Consider the following 21,976-nt stretch of genomic DNA (forward strand, 5'->3'; position numbering starts at 1 on the left):
ATTTAAATGGTAAAAAATTGCAGCATGCTGCTGTGCAGAGGGACCTGGGTGTCCTTGTGCAAGAATCACAAAGAGTTGGTTTGCAGGTGCAGCAGGTAATTAAGAAGGAAAATTGAATTTTGTCCTTCATTGCTAGAAGGATGGAGTTAAAAACAGCAAGGTCATGTTGCAGTGTATAAGGTGCTGGTGAGGCCACATCTGGAGTATTGTGTACAGTTTTGGTCTCCTTACTTGAGAAAGGATATACTAGCACTGGAGGGGGTGCAGAGGATATTCACTAGGTTGATTCCGGAGTTGAGAAGGTTGGCTTATGAGGAGAGACTGAGTAGACTGGGGCTATATTCATTGGAATTCAGAAGAATGAGGGGAGATCTTATAGAAACATATAAGATTATGAAGGGAATAGATAAGATAGAAGCAGGGAAGTTGTTTCCACTGGCGGGTGAAACTAGAACGAGGGGGCATAGCCTCAAAATAAGGGGAAACAGATTTAGGACTGAGATGAGGAGGAACTTCTTCGCACAAAGGGTTGTGAATCTGTGGAATTCCCTGCCCAGTGAAGCAGTTGAGGCCACCTCATTGAATGTTTTTAACACGGATAGATACATTTTTGAACAGTAAAGGAATTAAGGGTTATGGTGAGCGGGCGGGTAAGTGGAGCTGAGTCCACAAAAAGATCAGCCATGATCTTATTGAATGGCGGAGCAGGCTCAAGGGGCCAGATGGCCTACTCCTGCTCCTTGTTCTTATGTTCTTATATTTTCCCACATTATATTCCATTTGCCAGACCTTTGCCCACTCACTTAATCTTCTATATCTTAATTTTCCTGAGTTCCTCCCCCCCTTCCATTTACTGGTTTATGGCTGCTTCTGGGATGTTATTTGTATTCTCTATAGTGGAGACTGATACAAAATATCTGTTCAATTGAACATCCATTTCCTTGTGTTCCATCAACAATTCTCCAGACTCACTTTCTATAGGACTGACACTCATCTTGTTAATTCATTTCCCGTTTAAATATTGATAGAAACTCTTACCAACTTGTTTTCAGCGATTATCCCTAAGTTTGGGTTTCACCTCCTGTGTAATACACACCCAGCGCCCCTCCACCTTCCAGCAAATATGGAATCTGATAGAAATAAGGGCAGGAGTTCCACATCTGGGTCCTAGCTGCCAGTTTTAAAGGCCATCGAATCAGCCCGAATACACGAAAATCCAGCCCCGAGACTCCAAGGGCGGGGTTTTCCAGCCGCGTTCGCCCCCAGACTGGAAAAACCCGCCCGAGGTCAACAGACCTTCGCATGGATCCATGTCCCGCCCGCTACGATTCCCGTGGCAGGCGGGATGGGACAATTCTGTAAAGTGTTAAGTTTCAAGGAGATATTTCACAAAACTAGGATTGTATTCCTGGAATTTTGGAGGTTGAACGATCATTTGATTGAAGTTTAAGATATTAAGGAGAACAGATAAGGTAGATGGACAGCAACTATTTCTACTGGTTAGAGAGTCTAGGGCAAGTGGGCATAGTTGAAAAGTTAGAGAAAAGCCAGACCTTTCAGGAATGAAGTTCGGAAATGCACCTACATGGAAAGGGCAGCAGATGTTTGGAACGCTCTTCCACAAAGAATTGATCTTACTGCCCAAGACCGCAAGGAACTACAAAAGGTCGTGAAGGTAGCCCAATCCATCACGCAAACCAGCTTCCCATCCATTGACTCTGTCTACACTTCCCACTGCCTAGGCAAAGCAGCCAGCATAATTAAGGACCCCACGCACCCCGGACATTCTCTCTTCCACCTTCTTCCGTCAGGACAAAGATACAAAAGTCTGAGGTCACGTACCAACCGACCCAAGAATAGTTTCTTCCCTGCTGCCATCAGACTTTTGAATGGACTTGCCTTGCATTAAGTTGATCTTTCTCTACACCCTAGCTATGACTGTAACACTACATTCTGAACTCTCTCATTTCCTTCTTTATGAACGGTATGCTTTGCCTGTATAGTGGCAAGAAACAATACTTTTCACTGTTTTCTAATACATGTAACAATAATAAATCAAATCAAATCAAATCAAAGTTTATAACAGAGATCAATTGATTTTGTTAACCAAAGGTATTCAGGGGTACAAGGCAAAGGTTGGCATACAGTGTCAGCTCAAAGATCAGCCATGATCCCATTAAAGGTTGGAACAGGCTAGAGGGGTTAAATGGCCTCCTCCAGTTCCTATGGTTGCCGTCAATTAGCCTTTCCTGTAGAAAATCCTGGTTCCTGTCAAGTTAGATGGTCACTAAAAGTACAAGGGGAAGAGGATGATTGTATAATTGGCATTCTTAAAACAAAGAGTAAATCAGAAGTTTTGGCAAATTAAAATCTAATCATGGGCACTATAGCCGTGTGAAAAAATGTAACTGTTAGCATTAAAATGATTCTAAGTGTCCAGCGAGCGTGAAAATGGGAGAGTTGTAGATTCATTTTTGGGCGAGTTTTCACTCCCAATTTTATGGACTTTGATGTTGAAAATATGGGCTAGACCATTTCAAGTTGTGGGCAGGGCTTACTTTACCAGCCAGCCTGCAGAGGGAGCTATTGCGCACGCGCAGGTCTCTGTGTCTGTGCATGCGTAATAGCAACAGCAGAGGGGGTTATTGCGCATGTAAAGACCTCTGATTCTGCACATGCGCAATAGCAACAGCAGAGGTCTGACAGAGAGAGAGCTGTCACACCTGTACTGTGGCAGGCAGACTGAACACAGCACCCCCCCCCCACAAGCCCCCACTGCCCCCCCTCCACCCAGGACAATTGTGCCTCCCCAACAATCGCAATGTAGAGTGGCCGCAGGCCCCCCTTCCCTCCATCAATTGCCTGCAGAGTGGGCCCCCTCCCTCCCCATACTTATCAGAGCTGCAGAGTGGCAGCAGGCCCCCTTCCCTTTCCAATTGGGCTGCTTCTTCAGGCCCGGCCCCACACCTAGTGGGCAGTGCCAAGGTGCCTGGTTGGAATTATTGAGGAGCCAGGCTGGCACTGCTCAAGGGGCACTGCCCTTGCCTTTGGCCTCCCCGGGAGGCCTCAAAGGCCTCCAGTTCTACCGGCAAGGCCAACAAGACTATTTCCCATTCATGGGGAGCAGGTGTTTTCCTCACTGGAAAGAAGCTCTCCCAGCGAGGCCATAAAGGCAAGCAAGCCCAGACAGTTCAGCACTGGGCTCGCTAAGCACATGTAAAGCAGGGTTAAAATATATTTAAGTAATTTATTCAGCCTCTTGCCCATTTCCGATGACCTCACCAGAAATCTGGTTCGCGTAAGATTGTGAGAGCCGAGAAACCGGGCGTGATCCTAATTTCTTGGCCATCGCACAATTTTACCGGTTTGCTCCGCCCATCGATGGGCAGGACGGACTGGTAAAATTCCACCCAAAATGCCTTTGAAGGCCATTGAGGGACAAGTGACTAAGTGGCAGTAAACCACTCATCCAATGTAATTTTGCATTTTCTTTATGTTCCAGCAAAGTGCTCAAGTGTTTTATTGAGATTGAATCGCCTTTCAGTCTTTCAGGAAGATTCTGTTTTGCACTAATCTTCCCAAGAAACTCTTCCCAAGGAAGTTGATGTGTTTTGCTCCTTTTCCACTGGGAGATCCATACTGTGAAGAAACTTATACCTGCAGGAATTTGCTTTGATCTTCATAGTGTAGATAAAAGCTGTCCAAATTGCAGCGAGGAGAGTACATACCGTCCTGGAAGTCCTGACAAGCTCACACAGCTCATTTCTATGTTTCCTACACACTGCTTGAATCTCATAGAATCTACAGAATCACTACAGTGCAGAAGGAGGCCATTTGGTCCATCGAGTCTGCACCGACCCTCCAAAAGCGCACGCTAACTAGGACCATTCCCCTTCTCCCCCATCCCTGTAACTATGCATATTGATCCTAACCAATCCCCCTAACCTACACATTTTGGACACAAAGTGCCAATTTAACATGGCCAATCTACCTAACCTCAAGCTTCTGGGAAGCCTATTCTCAGAACTGATAGACAGATTATTAGAACCTGTTAGTGTTAACAGAAGCAAAATGAACATTAATGGGACTGTGGATTTACATTTTACATATTTCCCACAAGGCTGTGTTATGAAGTTAAGTAGCACACAAAAAGAAAATCCTCAAAAACTCTTGGTCGAGATGACATCATGACATATTGCGATCTCATACTGTCATGGAAGCCCACATCTCTTGAGGGTAGATGCTGGGAGAAAGAGTATTATAAAACCAGGGCAGATGTCAATCCCCCATCTTGGTTCAGTTTAGCAGCTGAGGACCATGGGACCATTTACAATATATGAAAAATCTCACATCCAGACACAGTCTTGTCTACAAAACCCTACTTTCTGCTCGTAAATTTCTTTCTACACTCTGGTGTCAACTAATTCTAATTCTAATTCTAAATTTTCATGTCCATATTTCTAATGGAAATTGCCAAAGTAAACTTGTCATTCTGTAATCACCACTGAAGGAACTGTAGTCGATTGGCTTTGCATCTCCCAGCTCCTCAGAGTTCGCTGCTGACAAACTCATGAGGAAAAATTATTTTACACAATGAGCTGTTAGAATGTAGAATATACTGCCTGATAGGGTGAAGGACAAAAATATAATAGTAACCTTTAAAAAGGGAATTGGACAAAAAACTTCAAGGAAAAAATATTGCAGTGATATGGAGTAAGGGCACTGGTTGCAAGTTCTCCTCCAATTAAGCCATATATCATCCTGTCCTAGTTTCACTTCCTCTTTAGCAGACTACTTATTCTCTTTGAAAAACCATAGCTGTCAATCAGGCTTAGAGTCTTTGTAAACATTGTGGTTAGGAACAATGGGGATGCTTGAGATGCATTCAAGTGTGAAGAGAAATATAAATAAACACAGTGGACTGGAGCCTGAGTAGAAATTCATTAAGCCGTGAATGAAAGTCTATTCCAGAGAAATTGTGAAATTGAAAGAGATCAAACATTTTCAATGCAATAGGGAGGGTTTCAAAGGTTTCAGCTTTCTAGGAAGGCTCAGAGACCTTAAATAAAAGCTGTATGAATACATTGGGGCAGAGTGAACACCTGTGGAGAAAGGAACCCCCAGTGAAATTGACATCTCCACACTGTCAGGGAGCTTCAAAGAGATCTGCTGACACTTGCAGCTTCTGGGAGAGAGAAAGGGAAATTCCTGCTGCAGAATGGAGTGTTGTTGTGATTTAAAAGCCTGCCAGGTTGACCAGACCACTTCAAAATTTTCACAGCTGACAGGTAGGAAAGAAAATATTGATCACAGAGCTTCCTGAAATCACCATGCCAAGGGTGATCTTCAGGTTTGCCAGGGATTGAAGGGGCAGTCCAGCCACAAAATTCCCATCCAGGGGGAGAATGGTGAGGTTAACGCCTCGGGCTTAGAGTCTTTGTAAACATTGGGGCTAAGAACCGGGGATACTTGAGATGTATTGAAGCATAAAGAAAAATGTAAATAAACACAGCTGGCTGGATCCTGAGTAGAAATCCATTAAGCTGTGAATGAAAGTCTATTTCAAAGCATTGTACTATGAAATTGAAAGAGATCAAAGGTTTGCAATGCAATAGAGAGGCCCACCCAAACCCCAAGACCCTTGAGGGACACTTCCTCTTCAGCCTGGCAGTACCAGAGGGGCAAACAGCTGCTGGATCTACCTTCATGACCTCCCTCAGGGCCCAAGACACCAGGCCAGGGTGTCAGTGCGCCAGGGGACAGTGCACCATTGGCACTGCCAAGGCACATGGCCTGAAGATGGGCCAGTGGGGCTTTAAGGGAAATGGGAGGCTGAGGGGGTGTGGTCTAATGAGGGGGGTCTGAGTGGGGACCTGAGGCAGGGTCTGAGGGAGAGAGAGAGAGCTGAGTGGGGCTGTGAGCGTCTGAGTGGGGGAAGGGGGTATTGAGGGGATTGGGTTGGATCACCCTCATGTCTATGTGGTGTTTGGGCGGGGGGTGGGGTAGGGGTGACCCACATTTGAATGGTGTGGGGAGGATGCTCCTCTTTACTGAGTAGCTGGTGGTGCTCCCTGGACCGGGGTCCAACATACCAGGTCCACGAGGACGTGTAGGAAAGCTCGCTGGGTGCAGATCCCGCGGGGAAGGTGGATGAAAAGTGGGAGGAAATTGAATCAGGCTTCAAGCCCACTAATCGGATAGAAAATCGGCAACTTGAATATTAATCGGGTTCCTGGCCACTCGGGCCAACCTGGTGGACTGAGAGTATCGGAACGGGTTTGGCAACCGGTGTAAAACGTGTGTTTTGGCCGACGCCCAAGCCATTGCTGTTCTTGCCAGGAGAATCGCAGCCAGAATGCCACCGTGTCTTTGCACAACTTATCTGCTCTGGAATTCCATCCAAATCTTGGGAATTGGAACAAGCAGCATGGAAGTTTGCAGCAAGCTGTAAAATATCGATCTGTGCTTGTTCCCCAAAATTAGGTATATTTCTCTTAATGCTGGAGTTGCTCGGAGTGAGGCAAGATTCTAAAGATTCACTGAATAACCATGATGTGGAGATGCCGGTGTTGGACTGGGGTGGGTCACCTGATGAAGGAGCAACGCTCCGAAAGCTCGCGATTCCATATAAACCTGTTGAACATTAACCTGGTGTTGTGAGACTTCTTACTGTGCTCACTGAATAGCAGCATGGGTTTGAGATATAATTATGATATTATAGGCCAAATCTAGGAGCCAGACTCCTAGAATCGTACAAGCTCTATAGTGCAGAAGGAGGCCACTCAGCCCATCGAGCCTGCACCGAAAACAATTCCTGACCCTATCCTCGTAACCCCATGTATTTATCCTACTAATCTCCCTGACACTAAGGGGCAATTTAGCATGGCCAATCAACCTAACTCGCACATCTTTGGACTGTGGGAGGAAACCGGAGCACCCGGAGGAAACCCACGCAGACACGGGGAGAAGGTGCAAACTCCACATAGACAGTGACCCAAGGCTAGAATTGAACCCATGTCCCTGGCACAGTGAGACTGCAATGCTAACCACTGTGCCACCGTGCCACCCTCTCTCATGCCTCAATTTATTCTGCACCGATTGCCTTCTGGTGGAACATCTCGCAGAATTACCCCTAAAATGTTTGCGCCAGGGTGGAGGGGTAAAACACGTCTGAAGCATTTGCTTAAATATTTCTTGGTTATATAAATTTGACAGAACACCTACACAAAGGAACATGCTCCCAATTATTTTTTTGAGAATTAATAGAAGAATCACTGAACAAAATGCAATTTATAACTGCAAAGGTTAAAGTATCCTAGAGAAATATTTTATTTCCTACAAATGCTTTTGTTGTTCCACAATGTAAAAAGAAATCCTAAATCCTTCCATAGTTGCAGCAGGAGCGATTATACACTATTGAGAAAGGGTCCGTTTGTTCCAGAATTATAATATGGAAACTGATTTCGGGTTTGGAAAGGATTAGGCTGGAACCAAAGAATCATAGACCCCGACAGCACAGAAAAAGGTCATTCGGCCCATTGCATCTATGCTGGCTCCCTGTAAAGCCCATTCATTGGTGCTGGCTCTGAAAGGCTAGTTTCACTCCCTTGTTCCTCCTCCATATCCTCTGGAAAAAAATGTTTTCCAAATATTTATCTGTTACAAAGCTACATCAAGGAGCGATCTTCGATCCAAAATGTGCAATATAGGCTGGATTTTATGGGATGCCACATTCCCTGCCTTCACCACCAAGCTAAAAGGTCCGAGTGAGGGGAGTCAGCCCATGATCCTGACAGCTGTCCTGGGGCAATTTAACCCGGGGAGCAGCATTAATGGCTTTAAGGCCGTCCTTTTCTCGGGAGGACCTCCTGCCTTGGAGAGCTGCCAGCCAATCAGTTCCACTGCAGCCCCAGCAGGGTCAGCTGAAAGCAGTATCCACTGCTGGAACCACAGGCAGTCCCACCACACCAAGGAACCCAGGTAAGTCCGAGGTCAGGGGTTTTGACAAAGGGGAGTAAGGGCCAAATTCAAGCGACCTGGGGGAATGTTAAAGGGGGGACGACATCGAGGGGCAGGAGTGTCTCTGATGGGCTTCCCACAAGACCTTGGGTCTTCCCTGCCTTGGGCGGGATGAGATTGGCCACTTAAGGATCTCAATTGGTCCAAGTGTGGGCAGACTACTCAATGTCTCCTTTCCTGTCTGTAGAATTTAGACAGGTCAGGGCTGGCAGGAAGGATCCCTACCCTCTTCAACCCCACCAGCGGGTTAGCTTAAAATAATCCCTATGTACCATGTTTCAAAATGAAGCAAAGTCAAATCTTTTGACGAATTTACTCTAAGATTGGAAAGGAAGTTCCCTGTAACCGCCAGTTGCCTCTCTTCAATCACTTGCGGGTGAATATCGAAGCCAGTGCTCCGTGGTGAGGTACAGTGCCTACTCTGGTGCTCTAACAGTCATTTTCACCTAGATTTGTTCCAACATCTGTCTTTGTTGATGATGCCCAGCCCCAGGGCTTCAAAGGTATTTCAAAAATATCCAGAACATCAATCTCACATGAAACCAAAGGAAAACATCGAATGTCATTGAACAATAAACATCAGCACTGTCATCAGCTTACCTCTGGGCTGCAGTCCAAGGGTGTTTCTCTTCCAGTTTTGTTAAGAGTGCTACAGTCAGCTGCTTATCACCCTCAAGGCATCCTCCAGGTACTAACTGGACTTCTAAGGCCCTGCAAACTTGTTCGTGGCTGCCCTTCCTGGGACTATTTGCAGAGACCTGAGTTTGAGCACAATTATTACAACTTTTCATTGAATGAATACATGATTCCCTTTAATAAACTGTCATACTATTACAGTATTTAAGTCTCCATAAAGCACTCAGAAGGCACTTGCATAATTACTTATCATGCTTCTAAAATCCTTATGGCTAAATGGCACAATTACTCACAATATTTCCCTCAGCTAATGAAAGGAACTGAAGGCAGTAGGGGCAATTCTGCGGTAATTAAAAAATCTTCAATCAGAGCTATTTTATGGAAAGACACTAATACATTTATCACTGCAAATCAGACTAACTAATCCTAACTGACTTCATTTCCAACTAATTGGCATTTTGGGGCATTATGGCAAGAGCAGTCAAAATGCTTGCACAGTTGTGCGTATTTAATGGAGAAACTAACTCAGACACTCCCGTTTCTCTGAACTTGAAAAGAACATTGTCAGGGCCAATGTCCTTAATGCTTAAAGTCAGCTGTCATTTTGTGCATTGACATAAAAAGAGTTTGTACTGCAAAATAAAAGAGAGATAGCAGTTAAAAGAAAAATCAATGGGTGGAATTCTCCCATGCCCTCGTTGGCAGGTTCAGTGGCAGGCAGTGGGGTGGGGGGCAGAGTGGGGAGGGTCGGCAGGAGTCCCAGAATTCACTTTTACCCTAGCGTGAATTTCCCACAGGTTCTTGTGCTGGTGCCTGCCACGGTGGATCGAAACTGATTTCCATTCCGCTAATCATAGGATCCCTACAGTGCATTCGGCCCATCGAGTCTGCACCAACAATCCCACCCAGGTCCTATCTCCATAACCTCTCCTATTTAGCCCGCTTTTCCCTCTAACCTGCACATCCCGGGACTCTAAGGGTCAATTCAGCATGGCCAATCAACCTAATCCGCACATCTTTGGACTGTGGGAAGAAACGGGAGCACCCGGAGGAAACCCATGCAGACGCGGGGAGAATGTGCAAACTCCGCACAGACAGCGACCCAAGTCGGGAATCGAACCCAGGTCCCTGGCACTGTGAGACAGCAGTGCTAACCACTGTGCCACTGTGCCGATGATGAACAATCTCCAGATATGTTGTTCCTACGCTCTTCCTCATATCGTGGCTGTCTTAAGACCGACACTCACCACACCACCACAAATCACACCACCTCCTCCTCATTCCTCATCCATCGCTCAAAACATGGAAACTGCCTAATGCCCTGAGGATATTGAAAGACAAACTTGATGTCGCCTAACCACTACTTTTGGATTGATTTCATATTTCCCACCCTCTTCCTGCCCGGCATCATGACAGCATCGACACTGGCCATCCACCTGAGTTTCTCAATGAATTAATAAAAAATAAATAAGGTTAATATTGTAAAGGTTCATTCCTGCCCATGCAATACATATTTCCAAAATGTAATCAATCTTTTGATTCAAGTTAGGGAAAAGACACAGTTGTGATTTGTTTGACAAATGTTACCACATTTTTCAAAATGTCAGTGAACCATGAACAATGTACATTGTTTGTGTTACTCCTTCTTTTTCAAAGAAATGCATATAAAGTTATGCCATTTAGAAAGGTCTCACTTCCATTCTGAACATGTTGCTGTCTCCATCAACCTCTGACAACATAATTTATCAGCCACAAATTTAGAGTCTGACTAAACAAGTTGACATCTCTTGCTGTGTGTTTACCAGACATGGCTATAAAAAACTGATAGTCAAAGCCTTCCTATGCAAATTATTTGAAGAAAAAGATCCTTCATTAAAACAACATCCACTCATATTAATGCAGAATTTCTTTAGAAACTCAATACATTTCTGGCCAATTCAGTAACCAAATTAATGGTTCATTTGGACGGATCTGAACACCCGCTCTTAAATGGGGCATTCTGGCTAGTGAGTTGACCATTAACACAATTGATCCGTTTACTAAACGAGGAGAGAGGGTGCCATTATGCATTTGCAACGGCACGGTGGCACAGCACTGCTGCTTCACAGCGCCAGGGACCCCAGCTCAATTCCCGGCTTGGGTCACTGTCTGTGTGGAGTCTGCACGTTGTCCCTGTGTCTGCGTGGGTTTCCTGCAGTGCTCCGGTTTCCTCCCACAGTCCGAAAGATGTGCTAGTTAGATGCATTGGCCGTGCTAAATTCTCCCTCAGTGTACCCGAACAGGTGCCGGAGTGTGGCGACTTGGGGATTTTCACGCTAACTTCATTGCAGTGTTAGTGTAAGCCTACTTGTGATACTAATAAATGAAATAAACAATGATATTGAATTGCTAGTCCTAGAATTAGGGTTTCAAGCAATATATTTGTGGTGTTTTCGATATTTTGAAAAAATCTGCTTGAGTATCTGAAGTCAGAAATAATTAATGTATGATACCAACACTGAATTACTTAACATTTTAACATTACATTAATTCGTTCACAAGCTTAGGATTCGTTAACCCATTGAAAAGAAACATATACATTTCTCTGTTAAACTAGTAGAACAAGGAATACAAACAGTGTTTGTATGTATGCATTACAAGGTCATTTTTTCGCTATTATGTTTGCCATAGAATTGGGGAAAAGCGCTGATCAAAGCCTCCGCAATGAGGTGCCAAATTAATTTTAAAAATAATCCATAATTATCATAAGAACAGAAAATGCTCAGCAGGTCAGACAGCTTTCGCTGAGAGAGAGAAACAGGGTTAACCTCTAAAATTGTTGGGTTGAAAGGTCAACATAAGGTCATCAACCTGAACAGTTAACTCTGGCCGTAATTCTCTGGTCTCACACGCCCTGGTCCCCCTGCCAGCGAGAACGGAGAACTTGGCCCTCAGGCAAATCTCCCTTCACTGCAGCGGGAACGGAAAATCCCAGCTGCGGGCAAGTTCGGGGAATTCTGGTCTTTGTTTCTCTCTCTCTCTCTCTCTCTCCGGAGATGCTACCTGCTGGATATTTCCAGCATTTCCAGCTTTTATTTCAGATTTCCAGCATCCTCCTTTTAAAATCATTACATGTTGAAGTGCTGGTATTTATAGTTTGCAGATTGTTTCTATTTGTAACCTTTCGTCCAATCTAAAACAACTGCAAGAATCATAAGGAATGGGAGCAGGAGTAGACCATTCGGCCCATCAAGCCTGCTCTGCCATTCAATAGCATCTTGGATGATCTGGTCGCAGTCTTGACTTTGCTTTCTCACCTTCCCCCACATAACCTGCATATTGATCGAAAATCTAACTCAAGATTGAATATAATCAATGACCCAACCCCTACTGCTCTCTGTGGTCAAAATCCTGACAGCACTGTGGGTGTACCTACACCACAGGTAGCAAGAAGGCAGCTCACCACCACCTTCTGAAGGATAATTAGGGATGGGCAATAAATGATGACCTAGCCAGCGACACCCACATACCGTAAATTAATTTTTAAAAAAGATTCTAAAAACTAACAACCCTCCTGAGAGAAGAACTTCCTCCTTTCACCATCTTAAATAGGAAACACCTTATTTTAGAAACTGTGCCCCCCAGTTCTAGATTCCCCCAACAGCATGAAATATCCTCTCAGCATCCAGTGGGACAAGCCCCCTCAGAATCTTACATGTCTCAATAAGACCACCTTTCATTCTTCAAAACGCCCACCTTCCCTCACAAGATTCCATCCCAGGAATCAGCCTAGTGAACCTTCTCTGACCTGCTTCCAATGCAAGTGTATCCCTCCTTAATTAAGGAGATCAAAACTGTACACAGTACTCCAAGTGCAGCCTCACCCAGTGCCCTGTACAGCTGTAGCAAGACTTCTCCATGTTTAAACTCCATCCCTCTTGCAATAAATGCCAGCTTTCCATTTGCCTTCCTGATTACTTACTGTACCTGCCTTCTAACTTTTTTGATTCATAGAATCCCTACATGCAGCAAGAGGCCATTCATCCATCGAGCCTGCACAGACAACAATCCCATCCAGGTCCTATCCTCATGATCGTGTATTTAGCCTGCTAATCCCCCTGACCCTAAGGGGCAATTTACCATGACCAATCAACCTAACCCGCACATTTTTGGACAGTGGGAGGAAACCGGAGGACCCGGAGGAAACCCACGCAGACACGGGGAGAACGTGCAAACTCCACACACAATGACCCGAGGTCGGAATTGAACCCGGGTCCCTGGCGCTGTGAGGCAGCAATGCTAGCCACTGTGCCACCATGCCATACAAGGACATCCAGATCACTCTGCACTGTAGCATCTTCCCTTATTTAAATAATATTCTGCTTTTTTGTACTTCCTAACAAAGTCAAGAACTTCACATTTTCCCACACTATACTCCCACTGCCAAAATCTTGCTTTCCTACCTATCTTTATATCATCAGCAAATTTACTATAACACAGTCAATCATTAATATACATTGCTGAGGCTCCAGTACTGATCCTGGTGGTACTCTGCTAATTAAAGTTTGCCAACCTGAAAATGACTCATTTATCCTGACTGTTTCCTGTTAGTTGGCCAATGTTCTAACCAGGTGAATATGCCGCCCCCAATGACATGAGCTCATTTCTCGTGCAGTAACTTTTATACAGCATCTCATTGAATGCCATTGGGAAATCCAAGTGCATTATATCTACTGGTTTCCCTTTATCCAAGCTTGTTATATCCTCAAAGATAGACTTCGAATAGACTTCCCTTTCACAAAACTGTGTCGCCTCTACCCGGTGGTATTAAGATTTTCCAAATGTCCTACCACCACTTCCTTAATAATGTGTTCCAGCATTTCCCCTATTCCAGGCTAACTGGCCATAGGTTCCTTCTCTGTCACCTTCCTTTCTTGAACAGAGGTGTTACATTTCTGGACGATCCTTTAAAACGGAGATGAGGAGGAATTTCTTCAGCCAGAGAGTGGTGAATCTGTGGAACTCTTTGCCACAGAAGGCTGTGGAGGCCACATCATTGAGTGTATTTAAGACAGAGATAGATAGGTTCTTGATTAATAAGGGGATCAGGGGTTATGGGGAAAAGGCAGGAGAATGGGGATGAGAAAAAAATTAGCCATGATTTAATGGCGGAGATGACTCGATGGGCCGAGTGGCCTAATTCTGCTCCTATGTCTTATGGATTTCCAACTCACTGGGATACTTCCAGATTCTAGGAAATTTTGGAAGATTTTAACCAATTCATCCACTGGCCGGAACTTTCTGACCATTCACGCCGGCCAGATCTTCTAGTCCTGCAGGATTTTCCGCACCCCCGCCACGGGTTTCCCGGTGGTGAGGGGTGCCTTCAACGGACAACCTTGTTGACAAAGGCGGGACCAGAAGATCCTGCCACCAGCCAATGGCAGGCTGCCTCTGTCGTTGCAAAACCCACAGTCTCTTTAGCCACTTCTTTTAAGGCCTTAGAATGCGGGCCATTAGGTCCAGGGAACTTGTCCGCCATTAGTCTTCCTAGAATTTTTTCTAATGATCTAGTCATCCATCTTGTGTTGAATGCCCCGCGCATCCAGAGAAAGAGCCTTAAATTCCGTCTTTATACCACTTTGTTCCCCATCTTATTTGCTGGTGCGCCTGCAGGCTCTGTCCCTCCCTGTCACACTCTGGCTATCATTACCTGTATCACTACCCTCCACTATTGCCTTTTGCATTCTCTTTAACTTTCCAAATCTTCCCTCACATGAACCCTTCCGCCACTATTTAGTTTAAAGCCCCCTTATAGCCCTGGTTGTACAATTCACCAGCCTAATGGTCCCAGTGCGATTCAGGTCAGGGCAGCCCCAATGGTCTAGCAATCTCTTTCCTAGTACTAGTGCTGATGCTCCATGAATCAAATGCCATTTCTCCCCACACCAATCTTTGATATTAGTTGCCTAGTGCCAAGCAGATAATTCTTAGAGCAAAGCAAGTTGAATCTACATGCACTTCTTAAGGTGCACTTGATCTGCCTTCATGACTTTGCAAACACTTTCAGTCTCCCTTTTTCAATTTGCTTACCTCTTCTTCCAAACTTCTGTTCCTCTCCTGGCCGTCCACGGAACAAGACTCAAGATGTAGTTGGTGATCTGTCTGGATCATCACCCCACTTAACTTCTGTTCCCCAAGGTAGGTGAGAACCATTTCAGGGTAAGCCTGCAGGAGAAAAAAACACAAGAGGTTGAAGAGAAGAGCCCGGATGTCGCCATATTGGTGAAATTCTGACAATACACAATACAGAACAAAACAAAAAATCTCCGGACACAATTTTGAAGTAAAATCTTCATCTAACTGTGATAACCCCCAGAACTTGCATGAGGAGTCACTGATTGACCTTCTTGTAGAACCCGTTGAACACGAGGCTCATAGAAACATAGAAACATAGAAGTAAGGTCAGGAGGAGGCCCATTCAGCCCTTCAAGCCTGCTCCACCATTCATCATGATCATGGCTGATCCTCCAACTCAATAGCCTAATCCTGCTTTCTCCCCATAACCTTTGATCCCATTCGCACCAAGTACTATATCTCGCCACCTCTTGAATACATTCAATGTTTTGGCATCAACTACTTCCTGTGGTAATGAACTCCACAGGCTCACCACTCTTTGAGTGAAAAAATGTCTCCTCATTTCCATCCTAAATGGTCTACCCTGTATCCTCAGACCATAACCCCTGTTTCTGGACACCCCCACCATAGGGAACATCCCCCCTGTATCTACCCTCCAGGGATTGGTAATTAACCAATCAATTAGAGCTCTTATACCGACCCTGTATAAAGCAGGCCCCTGAGTGGATCCATTATTCCTTTTTGTCCAGGCTTGCGACTTTTGTTTTACTTTACTTTGTGCAATAAAAGCACTGTTACTTTGCAGCCTGGAGTTATAATACTAACCCTGACAGCACTTTAACTATAGAAACAAAACAAAAGTTCAGAAAGAACTACATTTATGTAGCATCTTTCATAATCACAGGAGCTCCCAAACATTCCAAAGCCAATAAAACAGTTAGTCATATAACACAGGGAAACACAGAGGCCTGTTTGTATATAACAAGGTCCCAAAAACAGCAATGGAATGAAGAGTCAAATACATTCTTTTTGTGATGTTAGCCTACATAATTGTTGGCCAGGACACCAGAACACCCTTACTCTTCTTCGAATAGTGCCATGGGATGTTTTACATCCGTCTTAGAGGGCAGACTAGGTGTCGATTTGAGCTTTCATCTGAAATATGTCAGCTAAAATAGGACAATGCTTCCTCAGTGCATTGGAGTGTCAGCTGAGATTACAGGCTGATTACAGGCTCCTATTAGGCTGAATTTTGGGTTGGGAACTCGGAGGTGGGCATGGCAAAACCCTGGAGGGGATTTCCGAGGAGGAAGCCTATTAAGGAACTGCCTCAGGAATCCCATCAGATTAAGGTTAAAGGGTGGGCTCCACAATCAGGAGGGGCAAATGGGAGTGCCTGAGGCTGTGGCTAATCAGTAGCTCCATGGGGTGAGGTGGATGCTGCTCCTATAGGTGGGAAACCACAAGGGCACCTCAAGATGGAGACACAATCTGAAGACTTAAATGATACCAAATATGGAACCATAGAACCCCCTATAGTACAGAAGGAGGCCATTCGGCCCATTGAGTCTGTACCGACCACAATCCCACGCAGGCCCTATTCCTGTAACTCTACACATTTACCCTGTTAATCCCCTGACACTGAGGTCAATTTAGCATGGCCAATCCAGCTAACCAGCACGTCTTTGGACTGAGGAAGGAAACCGGAGCACCCGGAGGAAATCCACGTAGACATGGGGAGATTGTGCAAACTCCACACAGACAGTGACCCAAGGCCGGAATTGAACCTGGGTCCCTGGCGCTGTGAGGCAGCAGTGTTGACCACTGTGCCATCGTGCCGCCCCTAAATATACTGTGGTCACAGCTGCCAAACCATCATAACATCCCTTGAAATTGTGCCATGGGATTTTTTTCATCCACCCAAAAAGGTACATGAGACCTGGATTTACCAAAAAGTCGGCACCTCCAACAATGGAATGCTCCATCTGTATTGCACTGGAGCGTCAATCTTCATTTTTATGATCAAGCCTCGATATGATACATGATGGTAAATGAAACCGGAACCTTCTGACCCAAGAGCTGAAAGTGCTACAACTGAGGCATGGTTGGTGTTTCAGGATACTCCTCAGGCTGCACCCACACCCTCCCCCCCACCCCCACACCACCCCCCCCTCCCCCCCAACCTCACCCTCCTCCGCCCACCTCTCTGCCAGCTCTCCGTTTCCTGCTATCAGGAGGCTTCCACCATTCCATCTCTGACCTCCCGCCACCTCTGGGGATCCATCCACCACTGGAAAGAATATCCACCATTGGGGCTTTAATTGCCGACTCGTCACCACTGGGTGGGCAGCCATTCCCCGCCCCACCCCCACCACCAGCCAGTCCCCAGAGGATGCGTCATTGGAAAGGGACCAGCTGGCAGGAAAACACCAGCTGGCAGGAACATGCCAATCGCTAGCGAGAAATTGCTGCACCTGACCTTTCAAACCCGCCTCCCCCTCCTCGTCCTCCTGATGAAAATTTTGGCCTACTTGTTTAATAAGTCCATCTGATTCAGAGACAACAATGCGACGAGTGGGACAAGGCCTTCAAGATGGGTGGCATGGTGGTACAGTGGTTAGCACTGCTGCCTCACAATGCCAGGGACCTGGGTTCAATTCCAGCCTTGGGTGATTGTCTGTGCAGAGTTTGCACGCCCTCCCCGTTTCTGCGTGGGTTTCCTTTGGACGCTCCGGTTTCCTCCCACAGTCCAAAGATGTGCGGGTTAGGTTGATTGGCCACGCTACATTGTCCCTTAGTGCTGGGTGACTATCAGGGTAAGTAAGTGGAGTTATGGGGAAAGGGCCTAGGTGGGATTGTGGTCGGTGCAGACTTGATGGGCCAAAAGACCTTCTTCTGCGCTGTAGGGATTCTATGATTCTATGATAAGATAAATTGTACTGCATTCAGTGAACTGTTCTTTCCTTCCATTTAATCCTAGTTTAGCTTACTCAAGAGCTGACAGTATATTTGATTTGTAGGTAAAGCCAGAAACGGCATGTGCATATTCAAATTTCGCCGATGACTTCAATATTCTAGAGTTAAATGAACAATACACACATAAACACTAGAAACTACTGATCACAATATTAGTGGACAAATACATTCCCAACTAATTTTCTACAGCATTTCACCATCTGTTATTTCAGACAGATATTAACACTGATGACACTAAATGCCAGACATTAACCAAGAATAATTTCTAGGCTTCTAACTTAATTGGTGTCAGCCCAGGCTTATTATTAGCACTCTAATCCCTGAATCATAAGTTTCAAGGTTCAAGTCCCATTCCGGGATTTGGGCATAAAAATCATGGCTGATGCTTCAGTGCGGCTTTGAGGGAGTGCTGCACGGTTGGAGGTGTTGTCTTTCTGATTTGATGCCTGCTCGGGTTGACATAAAAGATCCCTTGGCACTGTTTTGAAGAAGAGCAAGGGAGTTGTCCCTGGTGTTATGGCTAATATTTATCCATCGACCACCATCAGAAAGCAAATTAGTGTTTGTGGGCACTTGCTGTGTGGGCAAATTGGTTGGCATGTTTCCTACAATGCCACAGTCACTACACTTCAACACTACTTCATTGGCTGCAAAGCACTTTCGGATGCCACGTAGCCATAAAAAGTACAATATAAATGCAAGTCTTTCTTTCCAATCTTTCTGGGATATAGGGCAAAGCTGCACTTCTTACACAGTGCTCCTATTTTTGACAGAGTTGCAGAAGCTTCCCAATTAGGACCCAGTGTATTTCATCGCTGTTTCCTGTATCTATGTAGAGCACTAGCTTGAATGTATCCGGTTTCTCTCCCCCTTCTCCCCAGTTTCATAGATCATCAGGTACTCTGCAGATTTTATACACTCCATGCAAAATATGCAGCCACAGGCAAAGGCCCATATCTTTAATTCCTAATCAAATCGGAATTAAGGGGAGACTTTATCATAGAATTATAGAATCCCTACAGTGCAGAAGGAGGCCATTCAGTCCATCGTGTGTGCACTGGCTCTCCGACATGGCATCCCACCCATACCCTATCCCCATAACCCTTCATATTTACCCCATTAATCCCCCGAACATACACATCTTGGGACAATTTAGCACGATCAGTCCACCTAACCTGCACATCTTTGGACGGTGGGAAGAAACCAAAGCATCCAGAGGAAACCCACGCAGACACGGGGACAACATGCAAACTCCACACAGACTGTCACCCAAGGCTGGAATCGAATCTGGGTCCTTGGCGCTGTGAGGCAGCAGTGCTAACCACTGTGCCACACACAAAATTGGCCGATGAGCTTAATCTCCAGTATTTCCTAGTTACAAAAATTGCTGGAGGTCTGGAAGCTGCCTGATAAATATACCCCTTCTAAAAGTGTGCAGAAATGTTTAAATTCATACTCTACTATTCCGTATTGAGTTCAAAATACATTCCCAAGTTATACACATTGGCTGAAATTCTCCCGTCTCGCCTGCCGCAGGAATCGTAGTGGGCGGGACAGAGAATTCAGCAGATCATTTAAAGGTCCTTCTCGGGTGGGAATTTCCGGTCTTGGGGCGTGTGCGGCTGGAAAATCCTGCCCATTATGTAAGTTTTGTTCTATGGCAGGAGTTCCACTGGGTTCACTGTTGAAGGCAAAATTATGAGTACATTTACTAAAGAGATGTTCTAGTGAACAAAGCAAATTTGCCACCTGCGAATGAGCTTAGATGGGATCTCTGCAGCAGAAACGGCAACTGCTACAGTGGTTACACAAGAGCTCACCATTTAAACAATTTGTTACAAAGCTTAAGAGACAACACAAACCATAGAGTAAATGCGGCCAGCTGTGCTGAACCCCCACTGCTGATGTGGACTCTGCCTCATTCTGTGGAGAGAAGAACAAAAGAAAGGGATCTTACAAAGCTGCAGTGGGTTATTATACTGGAATAGCAAAGTAAAGGTCAGCTAAAGGTCAGGAGTACAAGTACACCTTGGCTGAAGCAGAAAACAATGAGGAGAAATTTAGATTGAGCAGCAGAACACACAGGTATTAACATATTAGGCACTGCCCATAAAGTCTCTGCCTGTCGTTCAGTTCTACTGACGTAGATAGAACAGAATATTGATCAGCAAATATGGACAACACATCTGATACCGCCGCTTATTACGCCATTGCCTGGCAAATCTTTATCCCAATAAATCGAGTCACTTGTGGGCTGGACACAATCATGAAAGTTGCTGACTTTTGCAAACAGCTATCAATCAAAGGTTTCCTTCAAATTCTCAAACCATTCCCCATAAACTTTTCTCGCTGCTATTTTAACAGATATACTATCCCATATATTTGTTGGGAGCATATCAAGCACTGGTTCAAAGGTAATTCCTGATCCATGACCCTAAACCGACTGGATTGAAATCACGCTGTGTGATGACCATAATAAATGAAGTGAAGTGGAAGGGAAACCTTCACCCGATTCACCATAACCACCTGCCCAATTTCCCAACGGCAATACCGATTGTGGACTAACACCAGATTCATTGACCCAGCTGTTTTTCCCCAATCTGGGAATGTTCTGCAGTTAGACACAGGAACAGAACCTGAACAACTTTTTAAAAATTGAATTTTTCTTCCAGATTCTTCAAAAATATTAATATTCATCCCAAAGTGCAATCGTGAAACTGCTCTGGTGACTTTCCTTCATGTGACCCTCCTGAATTTCTGGACATCAAACCCCATGGAGTGTGTCGCGTAGTCACGTTTGCCAAATGTTTACAAATGAGGGAACCAGCAGGTGGTGTCAGACACAAAAGGGTTAAAACAAATTCCGACAGCTCTAATCCAAGGTGACCCATGCATTTGGTGCCGGCTGTTAACCCAATGGTGTCAAACCAATATTGTCACAGATCCAAAAATCAATTAATATTACGGTTAGCAATAGTGACTGATGACCATTCACAGGGATGGGGATTACATTCCTCTGTTCACTATCTTAATGTTGGTGTTAACCTGGTGATATTTCCATTAAAACAGCAGATAAAAGAAAGTCACACAACAATATTAAGTATTTGTTTACCATAATCAGCAACATTATCTTTTACCGGTCAACTTATTATCACTTTAAGAGTACTAGGCATTTAAGAACAAAGAACAAAGAAAATTACAGCACAGGAACAGGCCCTTCGGCCCTCCAAGCCTGCACCGACCATGCAGCCTGACTTAACTAAAACCCCCTACGCTTCCGGGGACCATATCCCTCTATTCCCATCTCATTCATGTACTTGTCAAGACGCCCCTTAAAAGTCACTACCGTATCCGCTTCCACTACCTCCCACGGCAACGAGTTCCAGGCACCCACCACTCTCTGTGTAAAAAATCTGCCTCGTACATCTCTTTTAAACCTTGCCCCCTGCACCTTAAACCTATGCCCCCTAGTAATTGACTCTTCCACCCTGGGGAAAAGCTTCTGAATATCCACTCTGTCCATGCCTCTCATAATCTTGTAGACTTCTATCAGGTCTCCCCTCAACCTCCGTCGCTCCAGTGAGAACAAACCAAGTTTCTCCAACCTCTCCTCATAGCTAATGCCCTCCATACCAGGCAACATCCTGGTAAATCTTTTCTGTACCCTCTCCAAAGCCTCCACATCCTTCTGGTAGTGTGGCGACCAGAAGTGAACACTATATTCCAAGTGCGGCCTCACTAAGGTTCTATAAAGCGTCAACCTGACTTGCCAATTTTTAAACTCAATACCCCGGCCGATAAAGGCAAGCATGCCGTATGCCTTCTTGACTACCTTCTCCACCTGCATTGCCACTTTCAGTGACCTGTGTACCTGTACACCCAGATCCCTTTGCCTATCAATACTCCTAAGGGTTCTGCCATTTACTGTATATTTCCTATCTGTATATAATATAATTATATATAATTATTCTTCATTCAACAATTTTTGCAAACATTTCATTACATTGAAGTCAGAAAATGGTGCGGTTCAGAGCAGGTTTACTCCATTGATACCTAGAATGAGTGGGTTGTCATATCAGGAAAGGTTGCACAGACTGGTCTTATTTCCACTGGAGGTTAGAAGAGTAAGAGGTGTCTTGACTTTTGTTTATTCATTCATGGGACATGGGCGTCGCTGGCTGGCCAGCATTTATTGCCCATTCCCTGGTTGCCCTTGGAGGGCAGTTGA

The 21,976-nt window shown here is 45.1% G+C and overlaps 1 protein-coding gene across 1 annotated transcript in view; it reads right to left on the bottom strand.

The window, feature by feature from the left end:
• The window catches only part of LOC144499280 (doublecortin domain-containing protein 1-like), a 420,979-nt gene that overhangs the window by 239,462 nt on the left and 159,541 nt on the right, over window positions 1-21,976 (bottom strand). The window contains exons 13-15 of the mRNA XM_078221394.1: window positions 19,611-19,671; window positions 14,728-14,862; window positions 8,620-8,777 (exon numbers count right to left, since the gene is read on the bottom strand). Coding sequence (XP_078077520.1) covers window positions 8,620-8,777; window positions 14,728-14,862; window positions 19,611-19,671 — 354 coding nt within the window. The remainder of the gene's footprint in view (window positions 1-8,619; window positions 8,778-14,727; window positions 14,863-19,610; window positions 19,672-21,976) is intronic.

Source organism: Mustelus asterias, chromosome 9 (assembly GCF_964213995.1).
Source record: "Mustelus asterias chromosome 9, sMusAst1.hap1.1, whole genome shotgun sequence".
Taxonomy (NCBI): Eukaryota; Metazoa; Chordata; class Chondrichthyes; order Carcharhiniformes; family Triakidae; genus Mustelus; species Mustelus asterias.